Genomic DNA, 18,097 nt, shown 5'->3' on the forward strand with positions numbered 1-18,097 from the left:
TTCCCTTTCTTATTTTCCTTTTTCCTTACCTTTCCTCCTTCCCCTTTCTTCTTTTCCTTACCCTCCTTCTCCTTCTCCTTCCCCTTCCCCTTTCTCTTTTCCCCTTCTCATTCCCATCACCTTCCCTCTTCCCCTTCCTGTTTATTTTTCCCATGGGCATCCTGTCTGCTCCAAATGCTCTTTGCAGTCCGTGTCATCTAAGAGATAAACCCCATATTAAAAATATGAGAGAAGTTAACTCTTCTTGCATAAACCATTTTAAAGGAGTGGGACGATGTCAGTGCTTAAAACCAACGTGCATTTTAAGGTTTGGGCAGAACTGTGAGCTATGATAATATTTCTGCTTGAGGGAAAGTGGGTATTTGGGCACAGGATTTGTTGCAGCAAGAGGTTTCATGGTAAAATACACAGCCACAGAGTAGATGGCAGATGCAATTCAGCATTTATAAATACAAAGTAATGTACGCTGGCAAACAGCCCAGACCCTTACCTAAACAAACCCAGTGATGGGCTCTGAACGAGCTATTGCCACTCAGCAAAGTGATGTTGGGGATTTTGTGGAAGGCTTTTTGGAAACCTCAGCCTGATGCTGAACCATGTCCTAAATGGCCATCAGGGTTCACGAGATGCAAGGGACAGAACAGGTCATCTAAACCTCTATAGAAGTCCATGGTGAGATTGCACCCTGAGTCCTCCTTCCACATATGCTGGTGAGAAGGACCTGGAAAAGATGCAGAGGAATGGAGCAAAAATGTCTGAAGCGGCATTTATAGGATCGAAGAGAAATAGAAGCCTGGTTCAGGCAGACCCTGAGCCACTGCTTCCGTGAGAATAGTGTTTCCCACACCATTTTGTATTGCTGTTCCTTCTGCTTCAGCTCCTGACCACTGCCTCAGAGCGGCCCAAATGAGGTACAGCTCTTCTCATGTTCCTGTGTTATAAAGAACTGTGCTTTTCTCTTTCTTATTTCCTGGCCTCGCAGGGAATTACTAGGCTACAATAATTGGTACAAGTGTTATTGTTCTATGGGGACCTCATGACTCCTGCATTTAAATCCCCTGATATGTTCCCCTATAAAGGATTCTCGTGACCTTTTCTTTGTGAATCTTTCACACCTCCATGGCTTGCAGCACATCTTTGAAATTCAGCAGGAGGAAAACCCTCTGGCTAGAGGGGAAGCTTCATGAAATTCGTATTCAGATTGGCTGAAGTATAACCCGTTAAATATCACCTTTTCCTTCCTCTCCCTGATGTTGCTGAGAGAAACGCTGGCAAATCACCAAAAAAATGAAGAACCCTGCCCAAACGTTGTTAGTGCTGCTGCCAAAGTGTAGGGAGCACTGGAGAGCCCCTGGCAGGGATGTGGAGCACTGGAGGCAGCCAGGAGCAGCTTTGGCAACTGCCCTTCGAGCACACGGAGCTGCCCCAGTAAAGGTTTGAGTTGCACACAGCTCACGTACCAAATCTTGCAGTTCAACCCTAAGCAGTGCTGAAGAATCAGCATTCAGACCCCCCTGGAGATCGGTGAGGAAGGAGTGGAAGAATTGCACATGATCTATCTTGCTTTAAGTTCAAAAATCACATTAAGGGAGCATGATTTAAGAGGAAAAGATGAACACTTGGAAGTCAGGAAATGGCACATCTATTGCCTGGATGCATTATGGAATTGACCTTTCATTTCTGACCGCATATGGCGTTCTTTCTGCTGAAATCATTCAGGTTAGAGACTGGATATATTAAAGAGGAGAGCTGAAGTTGCACTGATAAAGGGAATGAAGAGCAGCGCGGTCCCAAAAGTTCTTGGATATGCATGCAGTCCCTGAGCATGTGGGAGCAGAGACTGTAGTAGTTAGGGACGGGATGCTGGTGCCTGTACATTGCTCCCATGTGCCATTGATGACACACAACAGCTGCTGAGCACTGGTCTCCCAGAGGAGCACTCACACTGGCACCTTGTACCCTCAAGAGCATCTACGAGGGAATTAGCCACCTATTTTTAGACAGCTGTGATTCAGCACCGGAAAAAGATTGATGTCTTTGCTGTGAGCTGGGATGCTGAACTCCAGCAACAGCCCGTGGAAATTGAGCACACTTGTTCAGCTGAGCCTGCAGAGGAATGGAGCCCTTTGTGACAGACGTGGAGCTCAAGTGACCCCGTGGAGGGTTTGCCTCCATAGGACCTGACAGCCCGACATCCCCATGGATCTGCAGATGTGCATCAGCCCCAAAATCTCCTGCTGCAGCTGTCTGCCAGGAGTCTGCCTGAGGGTGTGTGCCAGATGGGAGCTGCTCAGCCGGTACTGCTCCAAGCCCTTGCTTTCCCAGAGCTGTAACTCACCCGGGTGCTTAAGTGCTGATTCCTATCTCCTCTCCTTCTCACCCTAAAGCCACTCAGCTGCACCACCACAAAGGTTATGAACCTCTGCAGTAGAGGGACGAGGCAGCAGAAGAGGGAGAAGCTGCAGCCTGGGGAGACGCTCATCCAAACCAATTTTCCTTCCTCGTTCAATTCTTAATTCTTCAGCTAGAGATGCATATAAGTGCTGCCCTCCTCCTTTTGGTGCGCCTGCTCTGTTAAAGTTCAACAAGTCCACAGGTCAAAGCAGAAGACACTGAAGCTGCTTTGCAGAGTATCTGTCAGAATTGTGCTGAATTTCAAACAACAGCAGTTCAGAATAGGGAATTTAGCAGCTATGGTGTTTCTGTGCTATAAACAAAGGAAAAATGCTGTGTGCATCAGCAAAAGGCTTTGTATTGTAAAGCACTCCCTTTATGCCCGACCAGGAGAGAATTCAAATGATTATTGACCCTCGGCTGTAGGAAAGCCGCATTATAATATCTCCAAATCAATAGAGACAAGAGCAGAGCGGCAGAGAAAGGCCACGGCTCTGCAAACTGCAGAAAATTGCATTTTGCTTTGGCCTCTTAAAAAGTTTGCAAAGCATCTATTAGAGGCCCCCAGAGCCTTTTCTTTCTAATTGCCGTGTTTGACAATGCAGTCGCACAGGGGACTGGCGGAAAGACAGATAATGGACCCACTTTAATTGCTTCCCAGTTCCATGAGTCATAACACTTCTGAGATGGCAAAGGGGAAACGTGGCAGTCTGACTGAAGGAGGATCCTGGCTTTTAAGAAAGCTCTGGAGGAACAAATGCTAAACTCAAAGCCAAACTCTTGGAGAGACTGAAGGTTCCAGGTGCTGGATTTTCTTTCATCTTCTGCTTTTGACTGGGACTATTCAATTAAGTTTTAATCATGTTTGGTAGGGGTGTGTAGGAATGGCTGTTCATCTATAGGGCGAGGGAAAGAGCTGAGGGCAAGGCAGGATGGGTTAGGGTTAGGATTAGAGTTAGGGTTAGGGTTAGGGTTAGGATTAGGGTTAGGGTTAGAGTTAGGGTTAGGGTTAGGGTTAGGATTAGGAGGTCCTTGGTTTGTGCAACCCGTAGCAGAGGGAGTGGAGGGTCAGCACTGAGCTCTGCCCTCTGGTGACATTGACAGGGCCCAAGAGAATTGCATGGAGCTGTGTCAGGTGGGGTTAGGGAAAGGTCCCCAGGGCTGTGGGCATGGCCCTGAGCTGCTGGAGTTCAGGGAGCATTGGGACACCACTCTCTTTTTGGGTCATGCTGTATGGGATTAGGGGTGGAACTCCATGATCTCTGGAGGTTCCTTCAAACTTGGGATATTCTGTGATTCCATGACTTGTGCTATGCCACTGGGCCCCAGAACAGGGACATGTTTCCAACAAATGGACTCGGGCCCCAGCAGTGTTACATCTGACCTATTTTGGTCTTATTCTGTGCGGTTGCTTTAACATGCACCAATGCCAAATGTTTGGAACCTTCCTGTGCCACGACCCTGTCTTGTGCTCATCCCTAAAATTGTCACTTAGCTCCTGGGTTGACAGAGCCAGCTAATGTTTGTCTAGGGTTACACAGGTGAAACTATCGTGGTGCAAGAGCTGGGTGCCCCATAGCACTTGGTGGATTCTACAGCTGGGACAAAGCGAGCACAAGCTGGTCCAACTCTGAACACCAGTGGCAGAGAAGCCCCTGAGAGGAGCAAGGGCAGGGCAGGACACAGTCTCTGCCACGGGACTGGGAAGAAAGGGGATGCAGCATCAGTGTGACTCCCCAAGGCTGTCTTGTGGTCCTATGCTTTCTCCAAGAACTGCACTAGATGGATGCTGGTGCCTGCTGGGTGCTGAGCTCAGCCAGGACTGAGCTGCGCAGTGGGAGGAAGGCTGGAGAAAAGCTATGGGGGATGATTGACAAGCAACAGTCTCTGATGGAAAAAGCAAATCCGAGCAGCTCATGAACACCAGGTCCCTAATTAAAGCACACAGGGTAGCCCTGCCAGTAATTAATTTCCCTATGCTGCTCCGCTGGCGGCCGACTATTGGTGCCACTGACTCACAGCTCCTGGCAGCTGCAGCAGCAGCAGCAATGGGAGGGGAAAGGAGTGGAGCAGGATTTGCTCCTACCTTCTGCTCCTATGTGCTGGGAGAAGCTGTAGCACATCTTGAGTGACTGTTGGACGAGGAGAGCCCAGTTGTCCAGAGGGGTTAGCACAGGGCAGGGTGGTATTCATATGCATGGCTTGTTTTCTGCTGGCTGCTTCATGTTCTCTCTTTCTCTCTCCATGTATACATATATTTATTATGGGCTTCCCTCTTCTGTCTGAGGCTGGAACAGAAGTGTTGTCATTGTGATTCCTCTCCCACAGGACCTGCGCTTTGCATTCATTCTACTGTGAATGTGGCACACATCTATAAGGTGTGGGGGATGCATTTGGGTTGTGGCTGGATATTCCCTGAGTAGGCTGCAGCCCCGGTGCTATTACTGGATGGGAATTGCTGAGGACTCTGCAGCAGTGTGGTGTGGCTACCATACTACTTGTCACCCCAGTCCTGGATCATGGAAGAGGTTCCAGAAATGCTTATTCCTCTGCTACAACATTTCATTATCAGCTGGAGAGGAATTGGGTTGGTCAGAGGGATGCTGGCATTGTTTTAATTTCCCAGGAGGTTCCTCTTGGTGTGACATGTCTACAGCAGGGGATTTCAGTTGTCTCGTGTTACTTTGCTCCCTACAATGGGACGTGATATGTCAAAACATGACAAGCCAGCCAGAATGTGTCATAATACTGCACTCAACACACTGCCTTCCAGGGATGCTCAGCAGCTAATAATATCAGGCTCAAATTATCTCTGCATGCTGAGCTGTTATTTTCCTCCCATGTTAAGTGTGATGTATAGGAGTCTCCTGTCTATATTGGACTGTTGAATCAGCACAGATTGATTAGCTGCACGTGGTGAATTATTTTGACTAGATGGAAACTCAGGCTTAGGATACCAGACTTTCATGACAAAAGAAGCGACCACCATCCTGCCTTCTTTGATAGCTCTTTTTTTCTCTTTTTCCTGACTTTGTGAACTCTGGTATTCTACCTTTAAGTGTAATGAGGCATCAAAATGCCTGAACAACAGGTGCAGCCTTTCAAGGAAGAGAAAGCCTCCCACAGCTGTGGTGTGTGCCCAGGCTGGGACTCCCTAGTGAGGGGGAGGAGAGCATCCCTTAGCCAGAGGTGCTGTGATGAGCTAGGAAGGAGGCACACGTGTCCCTGTTTGCACGTGGTATTGCACAAGTGGAGCTTCCCACTGCTATGGTCGCTGCCCATTCGTTTTAGCTTCAGCATGTGATTTAGAGAAAGCAATCTAATGACTTGCTTTTAATCGTAATGGTAAAGTATTGCTGAAACTGTCCCTGTTCACAGTGACTCTTTCTCAGGTCCCCTTTCAGAAGCTGATGTTAGCTGCATGGCTTCTGCCCATCTCTGCCCATCTTCCACGCCCCTCCCAAGCACAATGAATCAAAAGTCAAAATACTTCATTGTGATTCGAGGGCCCATTCAGCCCAGATCCTGAGAAGGCAGGGGGTCATGAGCATGGAAAAATGTTCTTTCAAGGGCTCTTCAACCCAAGTGGGCTGCCTGCGTTCTTGGGATGAGGAAACCTACTTCTGCCTTGCAAGCTCTGAGGAATCCCTGAATCAAGCCTCGCATAGGATTTCCTCCAGGAAGAGCACTGCCCTCTGGAAAACACGCTCTTTTCACCTCTTCATCAATGCCAGAGTTTCAGGGGGGAGGTAGGAGAGAGGAAGGGAAGCATGAGTGTATGGTGCAAAGGTCTGACTGGTGTTGAAGGAGAAGGAAAGGGCACTCTTGGCTCTGAGGCTTCTACAGGCAGTTCTGACCTGTAAGTTATTCTGAGAATCCCCTGCAGTTATGTCTTGCAGGAAGACTGGATCAATCAGAAATTGTTCATGGAAAGTCACAAAATCTTACATTTTAAGTGCAGGAAACCAAGGAGATAGCAGCAGTGGATGGGACACAGAGTAGCATAGTGTAACCCAGGCAGGTACCTTCCCACAGGCTGAATTGTCCTAAATGCTCCTGTGACAGATAAATAGCCCCAAGGAGACAAGGAGACAGCTGCAGGTAAGCACCCTGAACCAACTTTACATTAGCTGTGTTTCCAGGACTGATGGTGCAAATACGCAGTGAAGATGGCTTATTTCTCTGACCAAGGTCAGATGCCTCCCAGATGTGAAAGGCTGAGGAGGCGCTCAGGATTTCTCACTATGAGTGTGTATTTTTTTTAACTGTTGCGTTGAGTGGTAGAAGATTTTTAATCCTTCGTTTTAATTGTTTGGCTCCCCTGGCACGTGTTGTTTGTGGTTAATGGCAACGTGCTAAGAAGAGTGATTTTCAGGCTTATCTGTTAGTTACAAAGAAAAGTGCTCTCCTGTGATCCTGGCTAATTTTCATACTATTTCTGTTGTCCTTTAGGAAGCAAACTGCTGATTTTGGTGCTTTGCTTGAACATCCAGTCAGAAGTGGAGTCTTGCCCTGGAGCGTGTGTGTGCTACAGTGAACCGAAGATCACAATAAGTTGTCAGCAGCAAGGACTGACAGCAATCCCCACGGAGATACCCATCCAGAGCCAGCGCATCTTCTTGCACAACAACAAGATAACCCTTGTGAGGTCCACCAGCTTCACGTCTTGTCGCAACATGACAATTCTTTGGATCCACTCCAACAACATCAGCCTCATTGAGCCTGGAGCCTTCTATGGACTCAACAAACTGGAGGAGTTGGATCTCAGTGACAACACGAACCTGAAGTCTATCAATCCTGTCACTTTCCGTGGTCTTGTTCACCTCCACACCTTACATCTGGATCGCTGTGGGCTCATGGAGCTCTCCACGGGGCTTTTTCGAGGGTTGTTTTCCTTGCAATATCTCTACCTTCAGGATAATAACCTGCAGAACCTGCTGGATGACACCTTCATAGATCTGGCGAACCTCACCTACCTGTTTTTGCACGGTAACAAAATCAAGAGCTTATCAGAGAACGTCTTTCGTGGGTTAATCAACCTCGACCGGTTGCTTCTACACCAGAACAGAGTCAGCCTGGTCCACCGCCGGTCTTTTCACGACCTTGGGAAAGTGATGACCTTGTATCTGTTTAACAACAACCTGACCGTGCTCACAGGGGAAACCATGGCACCCCTGGTGTCCCTCCAGTATCTGCGCTTAAATGGCAACCAATGGATCTGTGACTGCCAGGCTCGGTCTCTCTGGAATTGGTTTAAGCAGTTTAAAGGGTCATCTTCAGAGCTGGAGTGCCACCTTCCCCCACACTTGGCAGGGAGAGACCTCAAAAGGCTGCAGAGCTCTGACTTGGAAGGATGCATCGACTCTTTCAATCAGATTCGAACGAGCGTTTTTAGCACTAAGACCAGATCTGGTAAACTGGCCACCGGGAGTCCCCCTCTCAGCTCCCACGATGGCTCCATGAAGTGCTGTCAGCCAGAAATGGATAAATCTTTTATATACGAAGCTAAAGGCAAGGCAGGTCCTTCTTCCCACAGCAGCCGGCCGTCCTCCAACAACCCTCTCAAGGATAAGGAGAACATGTCCAAAACCAAGTACGTTGAGACGGACCCTTCCAAAAATGGCAGCAACAAGCAGATAAACGATTCCCCTTTTGGGACCTTCCCCAGCATTGTAGACCCTCCATTGACCAAGTTGAGACCAGAGTTTCTAGAGCCTATTGAACCTTCCACAGTCCCAACCAAAAAGAGGCAGGGCTGCTCTAAAAAGAACAAATCAAAGGCCCAGTGCCGCCTCACCCAGCAAGGAAACAGCTCCACGTTACAGCTCAGCCTAAGCCTTTTGATCCCCCCTTTGGTGTGGAGCTTACTGTTACTCTGCTAAAATTAACTCTTTTTCCTGGGTTGATGACACTTTAATACTAGACTTTTGCTGACCTCCATAAATGTTGCAAACAAAAGCAAACTACCATCCACCCTGAGAAAGCTTTGTTACACAAAAGTTAACTGGATGCCTTTATATAAAAACAAAACACACACACACACAAAAAAAAACAAAACCCACAAAACAAAAGCAAACAAAAAGACAAACAAAAAGATGTACATAATTTATTTGTCCTGATACCTGTGAATTATACCTTTGGTCTTCGGAACTGCACTTACTCACAAAGCAGGTTTTGCTACAGCAGATGAGAAAGAAATATGGTTTATTTACAGGAAAAAAAAAAAGTGTAAGAAATGGTCTGAAAAGAATGTCTGAAATCTGTTTGTAACTTGACATCACACTGAACAGTATTGCAGGTTCCCATTTGCAGAGGTAATGAATTTGATGCTGTTTTAATCCTATGTTTATGAATATTGCAGTTTTTTCCGTATCCATTCCATCACACCACGTTTACGGGCAGCATTTGTTAAAGAATGCTACCTTTTCCTTCACAAGATTGCAGTATATATAGATATGCATTTTATTTTACTTGTGTACAAGTATAAAAAAAAAAAATAAAATAAAGATTTCTTTTTCCTAAGTGGTTGTCATCTGCAAGGGACAAAGCACAGCTAAAAAGCTGAAAAATTAAAAGGGTGTTGAGTAATACCCAATCTGAAAGCTAGCTCAGCATTTAACATGACAGTAATAAATAAGACATATTTGGCACAGTTATGCAAGCTTTAATTGGTGCCAACAAAGGGTTTGTTTGCACAAAGCACTCTCTCCTGATGCTCCTGCTTCCCTTCGAGCTGTCCCATATGCTCCCCCAACGCCATTCATATTTCAGGATGCTCAGAATAGTAGGACTTTTTAGCTGGAGCTGAAGACTCCAGGTTGCAGGTAGAGGTGAATAACCTCTAGAAGTCAGATAGGGCTCGAAGTATTGATGTCTATGCATGCAAGACCAGTCTGTCACAGGCAGGTGGCATGCAGTGCTAAATGGGAGGACCTCGTGCTCAGGCACTGCCCAAAGAAGAGAAAGAGCGTTGTTCCAGGTGTACCCAAGGCCTTGGGAACATGTGCTAGAGGAATATTTGTGCAAGTGAGGCTGAGGGTCTCCAGGCTTCCTGGGCACCAGTGAGGTTTGCAGCACTGGGATTGGTGCTGAGCTTTACAGAAGAGCTATGCGTGGAGGAGGGAAGGGGAGAAAGACAGCAGCAGTGCCACAGTTTAATATGAGCCTGCGTGCATGCTGATGGCTCCTGAGGAGGAGAAGGCAACCATGGGAAGGAGGGAGGCAGGGTGACTGTGTGACAGCATGAAGCTGGGATCCCAGTAGAGCTGCTTGATACCCTTACAGCTCTATGACCAACACGAGCACTGATTTCTGCAGCTAAGCCAGGCAGGTTTCTGTCCAAATGCACTGCTCAGCCCAAGAGGTGAAGCAAGAATTCAGTATCCTGTGCTGGGATTCACAAATGCCTTGATACAGCCCTGACAGTCCCTGTGCCTGCATGCATGTTCAGTGTGTGTACACACAGGTGAGTAATCAGCACCTTGCTGGCTGCTTTCTGCCATCCTTGCTTGGATTTGTCCCCTTCATGCCAGTGCTGAAAGTTTTTCTGGATATTGCATGCCTGAGGCAGGAGCTGTCCTAAAACACCTGAGAGCATCTTTATGAGTCTTGAGGTGTTCAACCCTATAGCTGAAGCTGAAGTGCAGTAGCAGAGAGCAGCTCAGCCTGGCTTGGCTGCAGGATAAACACCACTTCAAAGCCTGTAGAAGGGTTGCTGGATGCTGTGCTGGATGCTGGAGAAACTTCTATGTTTGGACATAGCCTTGGGGTCTCCTCAAAATGCTTGGATGGATGCCTACAGTTCTACATGCATGAGGAAACCAGAGGAAGTGGCAAGAGTCAGAACAAACATGATAAAAACAGCTTTTTTCCCCATGAAAATGAAACCAGCCCTGAACAGAACTCAGATCTGAGTTTGTCTGTCTCCAAATTGGTATCACAGGACTTAGGCTTCAGTGTTTCCCATGGTTAGCACAGAGCAGACAAGTGTATTACTGTCACTTATCCTGCGACTCCAAGTGACTTTATGCCACCCCAGTGACACTCTTCTTGCTTTCTAGAGCTTGACTCTGCTGTGCTTTCAGTGGCTCATAGGACTGTACATTGGCCATAAGCCCAGAAGAATCCCTTGTGCTCATTTCCTAGATTTCCTGCTGTCCAGATGCCAATTTCTCTGTTTACAGGCATTAGAAAGCCATTTGAAAGACATGCTATTGAAGGAGGGGGATGTGGTGGACAGCAAGAATAGCTGTGGGAAGTTGGACGAGGCAGGCGGTGAGCTCTGACATAGGTGAGGGTAGGAAGGGCTCAAAGAGGGCAGTTTCTCTTCTGCTTTATGCTTTGCAGATACAAGAATTCCAGATGTGCCTCGATCTGTTTTACACTCAGATGCCACTCAGTTCAGTGGGATTTACACAGCTGGGCTCAGGGCCTTGTTGACTCTTCCATGTATCGTGATGCTTGCTCTCTCTTTTCTTGCTGTGCAAGTCACAGACAATTTCCCGCTCAAGTGCTTGATGCCATGAGTGAAATCAAGTAAACAAAATCATCTTTGAGGGACAAGAAGCCAGACAGGGGCTCTGAGTGTGTCAGAAATGAAGAGTAGGAAGTCCTGGGAAGAGTGGGCTCCACATCTCAGAGTGCAGAGCTGCACACCTTTGCACGTTAGTAGAACCCTGCAGACCTTTGGCAACGCAGAACCTGCTCTTGAAGATGCAGCATGGATGCGAATGTGAAGACGTCCACCACCTTCAGCAGTGAGGACAGGCACTGTGTTTAGGCTCACTTATGTGACTGCATTCGACTGCATAGATCCACAGTTATCCTTTGCTGACAGCTCCACATTCATGCCAAAAGACAGTCCTTCTTTCCAGGTTTTCAGGTCCATCTGTAAGCACTGCTGACCTCAAAGCTAGCCAGAGAGCTCATTCTTTTTCCCCTTCTCATGGTACCAAGAAAATATACTTGTCTTCCATCCCTGCCCTCTCCCCTTCCTCCCATTCTCATGCAGAGGGCAGGAAGATAGAACTGTGTCTCTGCCTACAGATGGTGTCCAAAAGCACACATCCTCAGGTGGCCATTTGTCCCATTCTAAATGAGCGCGCTGAGCCACACTCCAGAGTTTCCACTCTCTCTTATCATGGTGCCAAGCTGCAACATCTGACACAGGCACATTTCATGTAGAAGTGATTTCACCAAAATGATTTTGAAAGCATTCTTCTTCCTTTTCTTCTGCATAACTGTGATTCACCAAGATCAAAACTTTATACAGGGATGCTGTGGCTTTGACATCATTTCCATCAGCAAAGCTTTTTTATCAAAGGTATGGAGGAAGAGAGGGGTAATGTGATGTGAAAGAAACCCACTAATGGTCTGGTTCCTAAGAAACCATAGATGTGGATTGGAAAAGGCCTAGATACTCTGAGTTAAGGAGCTCAGATGGTTCTGGTGTAAGCTAGAGGGAATTCACAAACTATTCGTGCACTGCAAGTACATCGTAGGGATAGGTGTGAGCCTTATTGCTATAGCTGCTGGAAACACCATCAGGTGACAGGAGAGGCTGGGAGCAGGACGAGCTCAGGGACTGCTGACTATGGCCAAAGACTGGGCCTTGGAAGCTCTGCTCTTGGCCTGCTGTGCACAGCAGATGCACTCCCAGCAGTGTTTCAGGAGCAGTCATTTCACTGCATGCAAGGATCTAGGAGAACTGCAGTGCCCTGAGTAGACAGTCTCACGGGCTCTCTTGGATTCAGACTTTCTGAGTCTACTGCTGCTTTGCATGGGTTTGTGGTGGCTGCTTTCCTCCCCTCTTGCCCAGGACATCACTAGGTGTGCAAGGACATAAAAATTGCCTCTCTTGCCCTTTGCCTAAACCAGAGGGCTCCAATGTTCAAGCTGGAATTCCAGACAGCACTAGAAAAAGTGCTCTCTGGAAAAAAAAAAAAGCATTACTTGAATCCCCAGATTGAAATCAGCTTTAATAACTGCTGCTTCTTAATGAAGCTCTTCTGGTTTCTGCTTCACTGCATGGAGACCAGGTTTCCAACCTTTTCTCAGATGAGATTGAAGTCCTCAAGCAACTGCTCAACACCAAACCTCTCAATAATGAGGACTGTACTGGGAGAGCTGGCAGTGTTGGGCCAGATACTGGATACAGATACAGATACAGATACAGGAACAGTTCCTGGACCCTCCAGTAGCTCATAGAAGACCATGGGGCCAAATGCTCAGCTGCCTATGGTGCAGGGTTAGTGGCACTCAACCTACGCAGGATCTCTTAAACCTCTTGAGTCATTGAGGTTTCCTCATCCTTCTGCTCTGAATTTCAGAATTTCCCTAGATGCAAAGTGATGCATAGAAATAATAAAAGGTGGAAGGTTTTCTAAGTCCAAGCCATGTTTCCATTAGTTCTCTATTATTAGATCATGCAGAAACGCTATTATCTTCTGCCTCCCTCTCAGAATCAGAAGAGTTTACAAATAAACAGAGTCCTTTTAAGATGGTGGTGGGCAGCAGAGAGGAGAAGACAGACAAGAAGAGCAGGTCTGGGCAGCCTGGTCTGGTGGTTGGCAACCCTTCATACAGCAAGGGGCCTGAAACTAGATGGTCACTGTGGCCCTTTTCAACCCAGGCCATTCTATGATTCTATGATATGATTCTAACATTTCTTAGGGTTGATAGTGTACCGCTGCATTGTGATTGCAGATGGAAAGCTCCAGAGACAGAACAGACTGGGTACAGCCATAGCCAGGACAAGGAATGTGTGAAATTACACAGAGACCATCCTTGTAAAGCCAGGCCCAAAAACGTGAGTCTGAGTAGAGGCAGAAATACTAATTAGAGAGCCCCCAGTTTGTGCCAGAACTAGGGCACTGCATGGGGAGATGCTGATGCAGGTGAGGCTGAACGGAATTGCTTCCTGGGGCATCTATAAATAGGGAAAATGGGGACTCAGCAAAGCAGAGGCATGATGAAAATAAAGGGACACGGTGCCCACTCACTGAACGATGAGGCACTTCAAATGAGCCACCTTCAGCACAGACTGAGAGGCTTGTTCTAGGTCAGCAGGTACCAAAAAGGCCCAGCTGTCATCAAGCACAAAAACAGCACATCTTTCAGGATGAAATCATAGACGTGATAGGCTGCTGCTCCCCGCACGGCAGTGGCACAGGCACGATAGCTGGGATGAGTCACAGGCTGGGCTCCTTTGCAGCATTTCACTTGTGGGTGGCTCCATCTGCAGCGGTTTACTTGTGTCAGGGTCCATCTGCAGTGGTATATTGGTGGGTCTGTTGGCAATTTGCTCGTGGCTCAGCTCCTTCGTGGTGGTGAGGTTGAGGATGGCCCCCGCTTGCATTTGTTGTCCGAGCGTTTTTAAAGCAGAAAAAAAGAAAGGCTGGAAAATTTGGTTTGGGAAGGGATAGTGAAGATGCTCCTATTGGTTGGTTATAGCCAGAGGGATTTGAACTGGTGCTCCTGCAATTTGCTGCATGTGTATTGGATGCCGCATGATCTGCTCTGCTTTCTGCCCAAACTTGTCTTGTGCAACTCCTCTAGAGAAAAACCATCCCTGCAGACACCCAAGGTCAAGGAACAGGGCTCTGAGCACCTGATGGAGCTGTGGGTGTCCCTGTTCATTGCAGTTGAACCAGATGGCCTTTAAGGGTTCCTTCCCACTCAAATGATTCTATCATTCTATGACCAAGCAATCCATGGCATGCACAGTGTGGCCCACCATGTCTGCTCTGTGCTCCCTACCATCACCCCAATGGGGTGCCAGCAAGCAGAGAGTTGCCTTATGCACCAGCATGTCCACATCTGGGAGGAGCGACATGGCATCTTTCTCTCACAGAACCCACATGGACCGCTCCCAAATACACATGGAGCTACTCCCTAGCCCTTCAGACATCAGTCACCCCATCTCTGCCTTGAACAACCCTATATTCAGCCTCTGAGTCCTAAGGCAAAGCAGTGGAGACAACTCCTTCACACGTACCGTGTAAATGAGTGTTATTTGGTGAGCACGGATCCTCGGGTGAGGCACTTCACCTCCCTCACAGTGCCCATCTGGGTGTGGGTGCATTGGTCATGGGAGGTGGTATCGGGTCCTCATTCACATCCAAGCTTCTCCATTGGCAGAAGGGCAGGATGTTTAACTGTGCTTCGTTTTCACTTGGATCAAAGCCCTGGCTTTGGACTCTAATTTAGCTGCACGCTTGCGAACTCAGGGCAGAGCTGCTCTTTTCTCCCCTGGTGTTTCTAATCAAACCACAACAACAGCGGTTGGAGGAGCAGCCACTCCCATGGAATATTTATAAGTTGTTTGCAGAAATGTCAGGAAGAGCCAGTGGTTGTATTAACTCACTCTCAGAGCAGCAGTGTTGGAAAGTTATCTTACCATAGTCTTTATGTAATAGTTACAAGTGCTCACAAATCCCAAGGACATTTTCTAGTTTCATGACAAACAGCCGTGTGCTGCCCTGACACCGAGACACAAATCAATCACTTTCATTAGGTCATTAGCTGTCTCCATCCTCCCCTCTGCCCTGCAGTGCAATTAACACTGAGTTACCTGCGAGGTGCTGACAATTAGAGACCAAGCTCCAGCGCAATGCAGCAGCACTGGATAACAGGCATGCTCATCACCAGTGTCAGACTTTCAGGTTGACTTCAGCGCTCTGGGACTGAATGTTCCAATTCTCTCTGGGCAGTAGAAGTTGAAATTTTAACGTTTCCAATCAAGACAGTGAAATTCTGCATTTTGTTAAACGCTGATTTTGCTTCTCACTCCCCCTCCTGCCTAATTGACCTCATTGGAACTGTAGGGGTGGGGATGAAGGGCACTGAAGGGAAAGCAACTTCAGTCCTCCTAAATGGGGAGACCTGAGAATGTCAGGAATGTTTAGGTGCAGTCAGAGGAGCGCTTGGCTTCTGATTTGCTTCTGCACTAGGAGCATATGACTTATTTCCATGAGAGCTGAGGGCTTTGAACAACCTGAAGAGATCATTTCCAAACCACTGAGTGAAACAGAGGCTGTCCTAGAAGGAGTGTTTTTGTTTGTTTGTTTGTTTGTTTGTTTGTTTGTTTTTTGTGGGGAAAAAAGAAATTTCCCTGTTAGAATGGTTCAGTAGTTCTGGAAAGATGAATACCTTAACAACTGGGCATCTCAGTTTTCAGCGTATGCATTTAAACGCTGGTTGCTCTGAAAGTAATGCCTCCCATTTATTTCTACGGATACTATGACAGATACAAAGAGCACAATAGTGACAATTCTCAACTACAGAGCAGTATTTCTCAGCATAGGCACATCCATTAGCTATGCATTAGGTATGCCTGCCTATGGAGCCCTGCTGCTCTGGACCCCAACTGTAGTCTGATTTCCTGGCTTGGCCTTGGAGACTGCCTCATCCTTATGGACCTGCATGGTGATCCCTGGACCTGGTCCCGACTTATGAATTGACTTCCTGGCTTCATCCTGGAGTTGTCTCATCCACAAGGTATTGCCCTACGATGTGGACTTCTGACTGGACTTAACACCATCTAATGGTCTTTGCTTCCTCATTTAGGTGCAGTGGTACAGGCTGTGGTTGGTGGGATGCCTGGCAGCCAAGGACCTTCCTCAGCTCCTGGCTTGCCTTCCAGAGGAAGCAGCCTTTCTCTTGCTGCTCCATGGCACATCTCACCAAACCAGACACATTACAGACACCAGAAGGGCCAGCAAGGCAAAAGGGACCCTAGGTGGCCTGAAGCTTTTCAAAGGTATGACCCCAGCCTCCTCCAGAGTCACTGCTTGTAAAACCCTTATGTGGGGTGGAAAAATGCATATTTGCATAAAGGGTTTCTATCAAAGCTTTATACTTTTCAGGTTCTTTCTGGTTTGCTTGAAAAAATAAGAGGGAGGGTGGGCTGCAAACTGTGTGTCAAAGACTGGAAAGAAAGCATCTGGTGTACCCAGGGGTTGTCATAGTGAAGCTGAGTGACACATAATAATGATGAATTCAGAAACTTTCACCTTGATTTCCCTGCCTATTTGAGCTTTGAAGTGAGCTTCTAATATTATGTTAGCAGTTTATTGTGTGTGCTTCATTAAAAATACATCACAGACTTTTTGGAGCTAGAAGGGACGCAAATTAGGTCATCCAGTCCAGCCTCCTGCTGTTCTGCCAGGACTCTGATCTCGCTAATGACTCCAGCCCAGCCCTGACAGGTGCTCGTCTGGTTGCCAATTGACGCTCTCAGCTGACAGAGGGGGACCAGGCTCAATCCGAGACCATTTCACTTTTTATAAAGTTTCAGGTTTCTTGTTAAATGGGGTTTTGTTTCATGTTTCAGTCCACCTGCCTGGCTGGTGCTTGAGCTGTGAGGAAAGAGGTTTTATTTCTCCCAGTGGGGTGCAGTTCTCGTCTGTTCTTTGAGCTGGACAAGTTCAGCAATGCAGGAGTAGGTGGTGTGGCACAGCTTTCTTGGTCTGACTCTTTCTATAGAGTGGTGCAACCCTTGAGTTTTGGTGGGCCCTCAGCAACGCATAGCTAGCTTCATCATAGAACAGCTTGGGCTGGTTGGAAGGGACTTCATTGCTGAGACTGAGCCCCACACACGTGTCTTCCTGCCCCTAGCAAAGCTGAGCTGAACTCTCAGCAGTGTTAGCTTCCATGGAGAAGCACAAGACTGGCTCCATGTGAACTCAAGAGCTAGCTCGCCTAACGATACAGGATGTGCATAAAAGGGCAATAGGACCCATCAGCCAAGTCTCTTACTGGCAGCATCGGAGCTGTGTGTGTACTCATGTGCAGCTGACACAGGCTGGAGCTGCCAGGTCCTCCTTGGAGAGGGTCTATGCCAGCTTTCTGCATCCTGAGATGTGCATCTGAGATGTGTCCTGGTGAGGAACGGGCAGAGTGTCACCTGGCATTTGCTGCTCCTGGAGCAAAGGGGTTTGGCAGGGGTCAGCATGATGCTGGCAGATCCAGCAAGGAGAAACCAGGCTTTTTTTTGGCCTGAAAGAGCATTGTGACACAGTGTTGTAATGTTCTGGACTGAGCTCTATGAGCTTGGTTACATCCCATGTGGAGATGGGGTGGAAGCTTCACCTCTGCACCAGGAGCTGGAAACTCTAAGCGGTCTGACCTGCTGGATTTTGAGGCAGAAGAGACTGAAGATGTTCCTGGGTTTTTCTCAGACTCTGTGCCTCCTCCAGAGGAAGGAGAGCACAGCCCTTCATTAGCTGTAATGACTGTCTGCATTTGAGATGAGACCATGGGCCCTGGCTCTGCACTGCTTGGCAGAGCACTGTGCTGAGCAGCCTTGATGACCTAGAAAAACCCCTTAATGTGTTGTTCATTTTGAAAGGGGCAATGGTCTTATCTAATCACAAACCACATCCTTCAGCACCAGAGACTCTGCAGCCAAGTTAACTCAATCAGTAAATCACCATGCCGAGCTATTTAGAGACAGTTTTTAATGGCTGTAGCAACAGGAGGATAGATAATAATAATATAGAAACAAAGTGCACTGAAAGGTTGTGATGGGATCACTGGTGTCCCTCCCCACCACTGCAGGGCCTTTGCACTCCAGTATTGCTATGTGGAGCTTTGGACTTTCCACAGAGCCCCTTTCCAAGTGCTCCTTTTTTTTTCTCTGCAGCCTCAGAGAAAGTCACACATTTCAAAAGCATGTGAATTTGAGAGGGTGTATGAGCCTTTT

General features: G+C 47.5%; 1 protein-coding gene across 1 annotated transcript; it reads left to right on the forward strand.

Annotated features, from left to right (window-relative positions):
* Positions 1-6,821: 6,821 nt before the first annotated feature.
* RTN4R (reticulon 4 receptor) lies at positions 6,822-8,446 on the forward strand (the record flags this gene model as incomplete). Its single annotated transcript, XM_010720496.1, has 1 exon — positions 6,822-8,446. A coding segment is annotated over one exon (1,455 nt), but the record flags the coding sequence as incomplete, so codon positions are not given.
* Positions 8,447-18,097: the final 9,651 nt, after the last annotated feature.

The sequence above is a fragment of the Meleagris gallopavo genome, chromosome 17 (assembly GCF_000146605.3).
Source record: "Meleagris gallopavo isolate NT-WF06-2002-E0010 breed Aviagen turkey brand Nicholas breeding stock chromosome 17, Turkey_5.1, whole genome shotgun sequence".
NCBI lineage: Eukaryota > Metazoa > Chordata > Aves > Galliformes > Phasianidae > Meleagris > Meleagris gallopavo.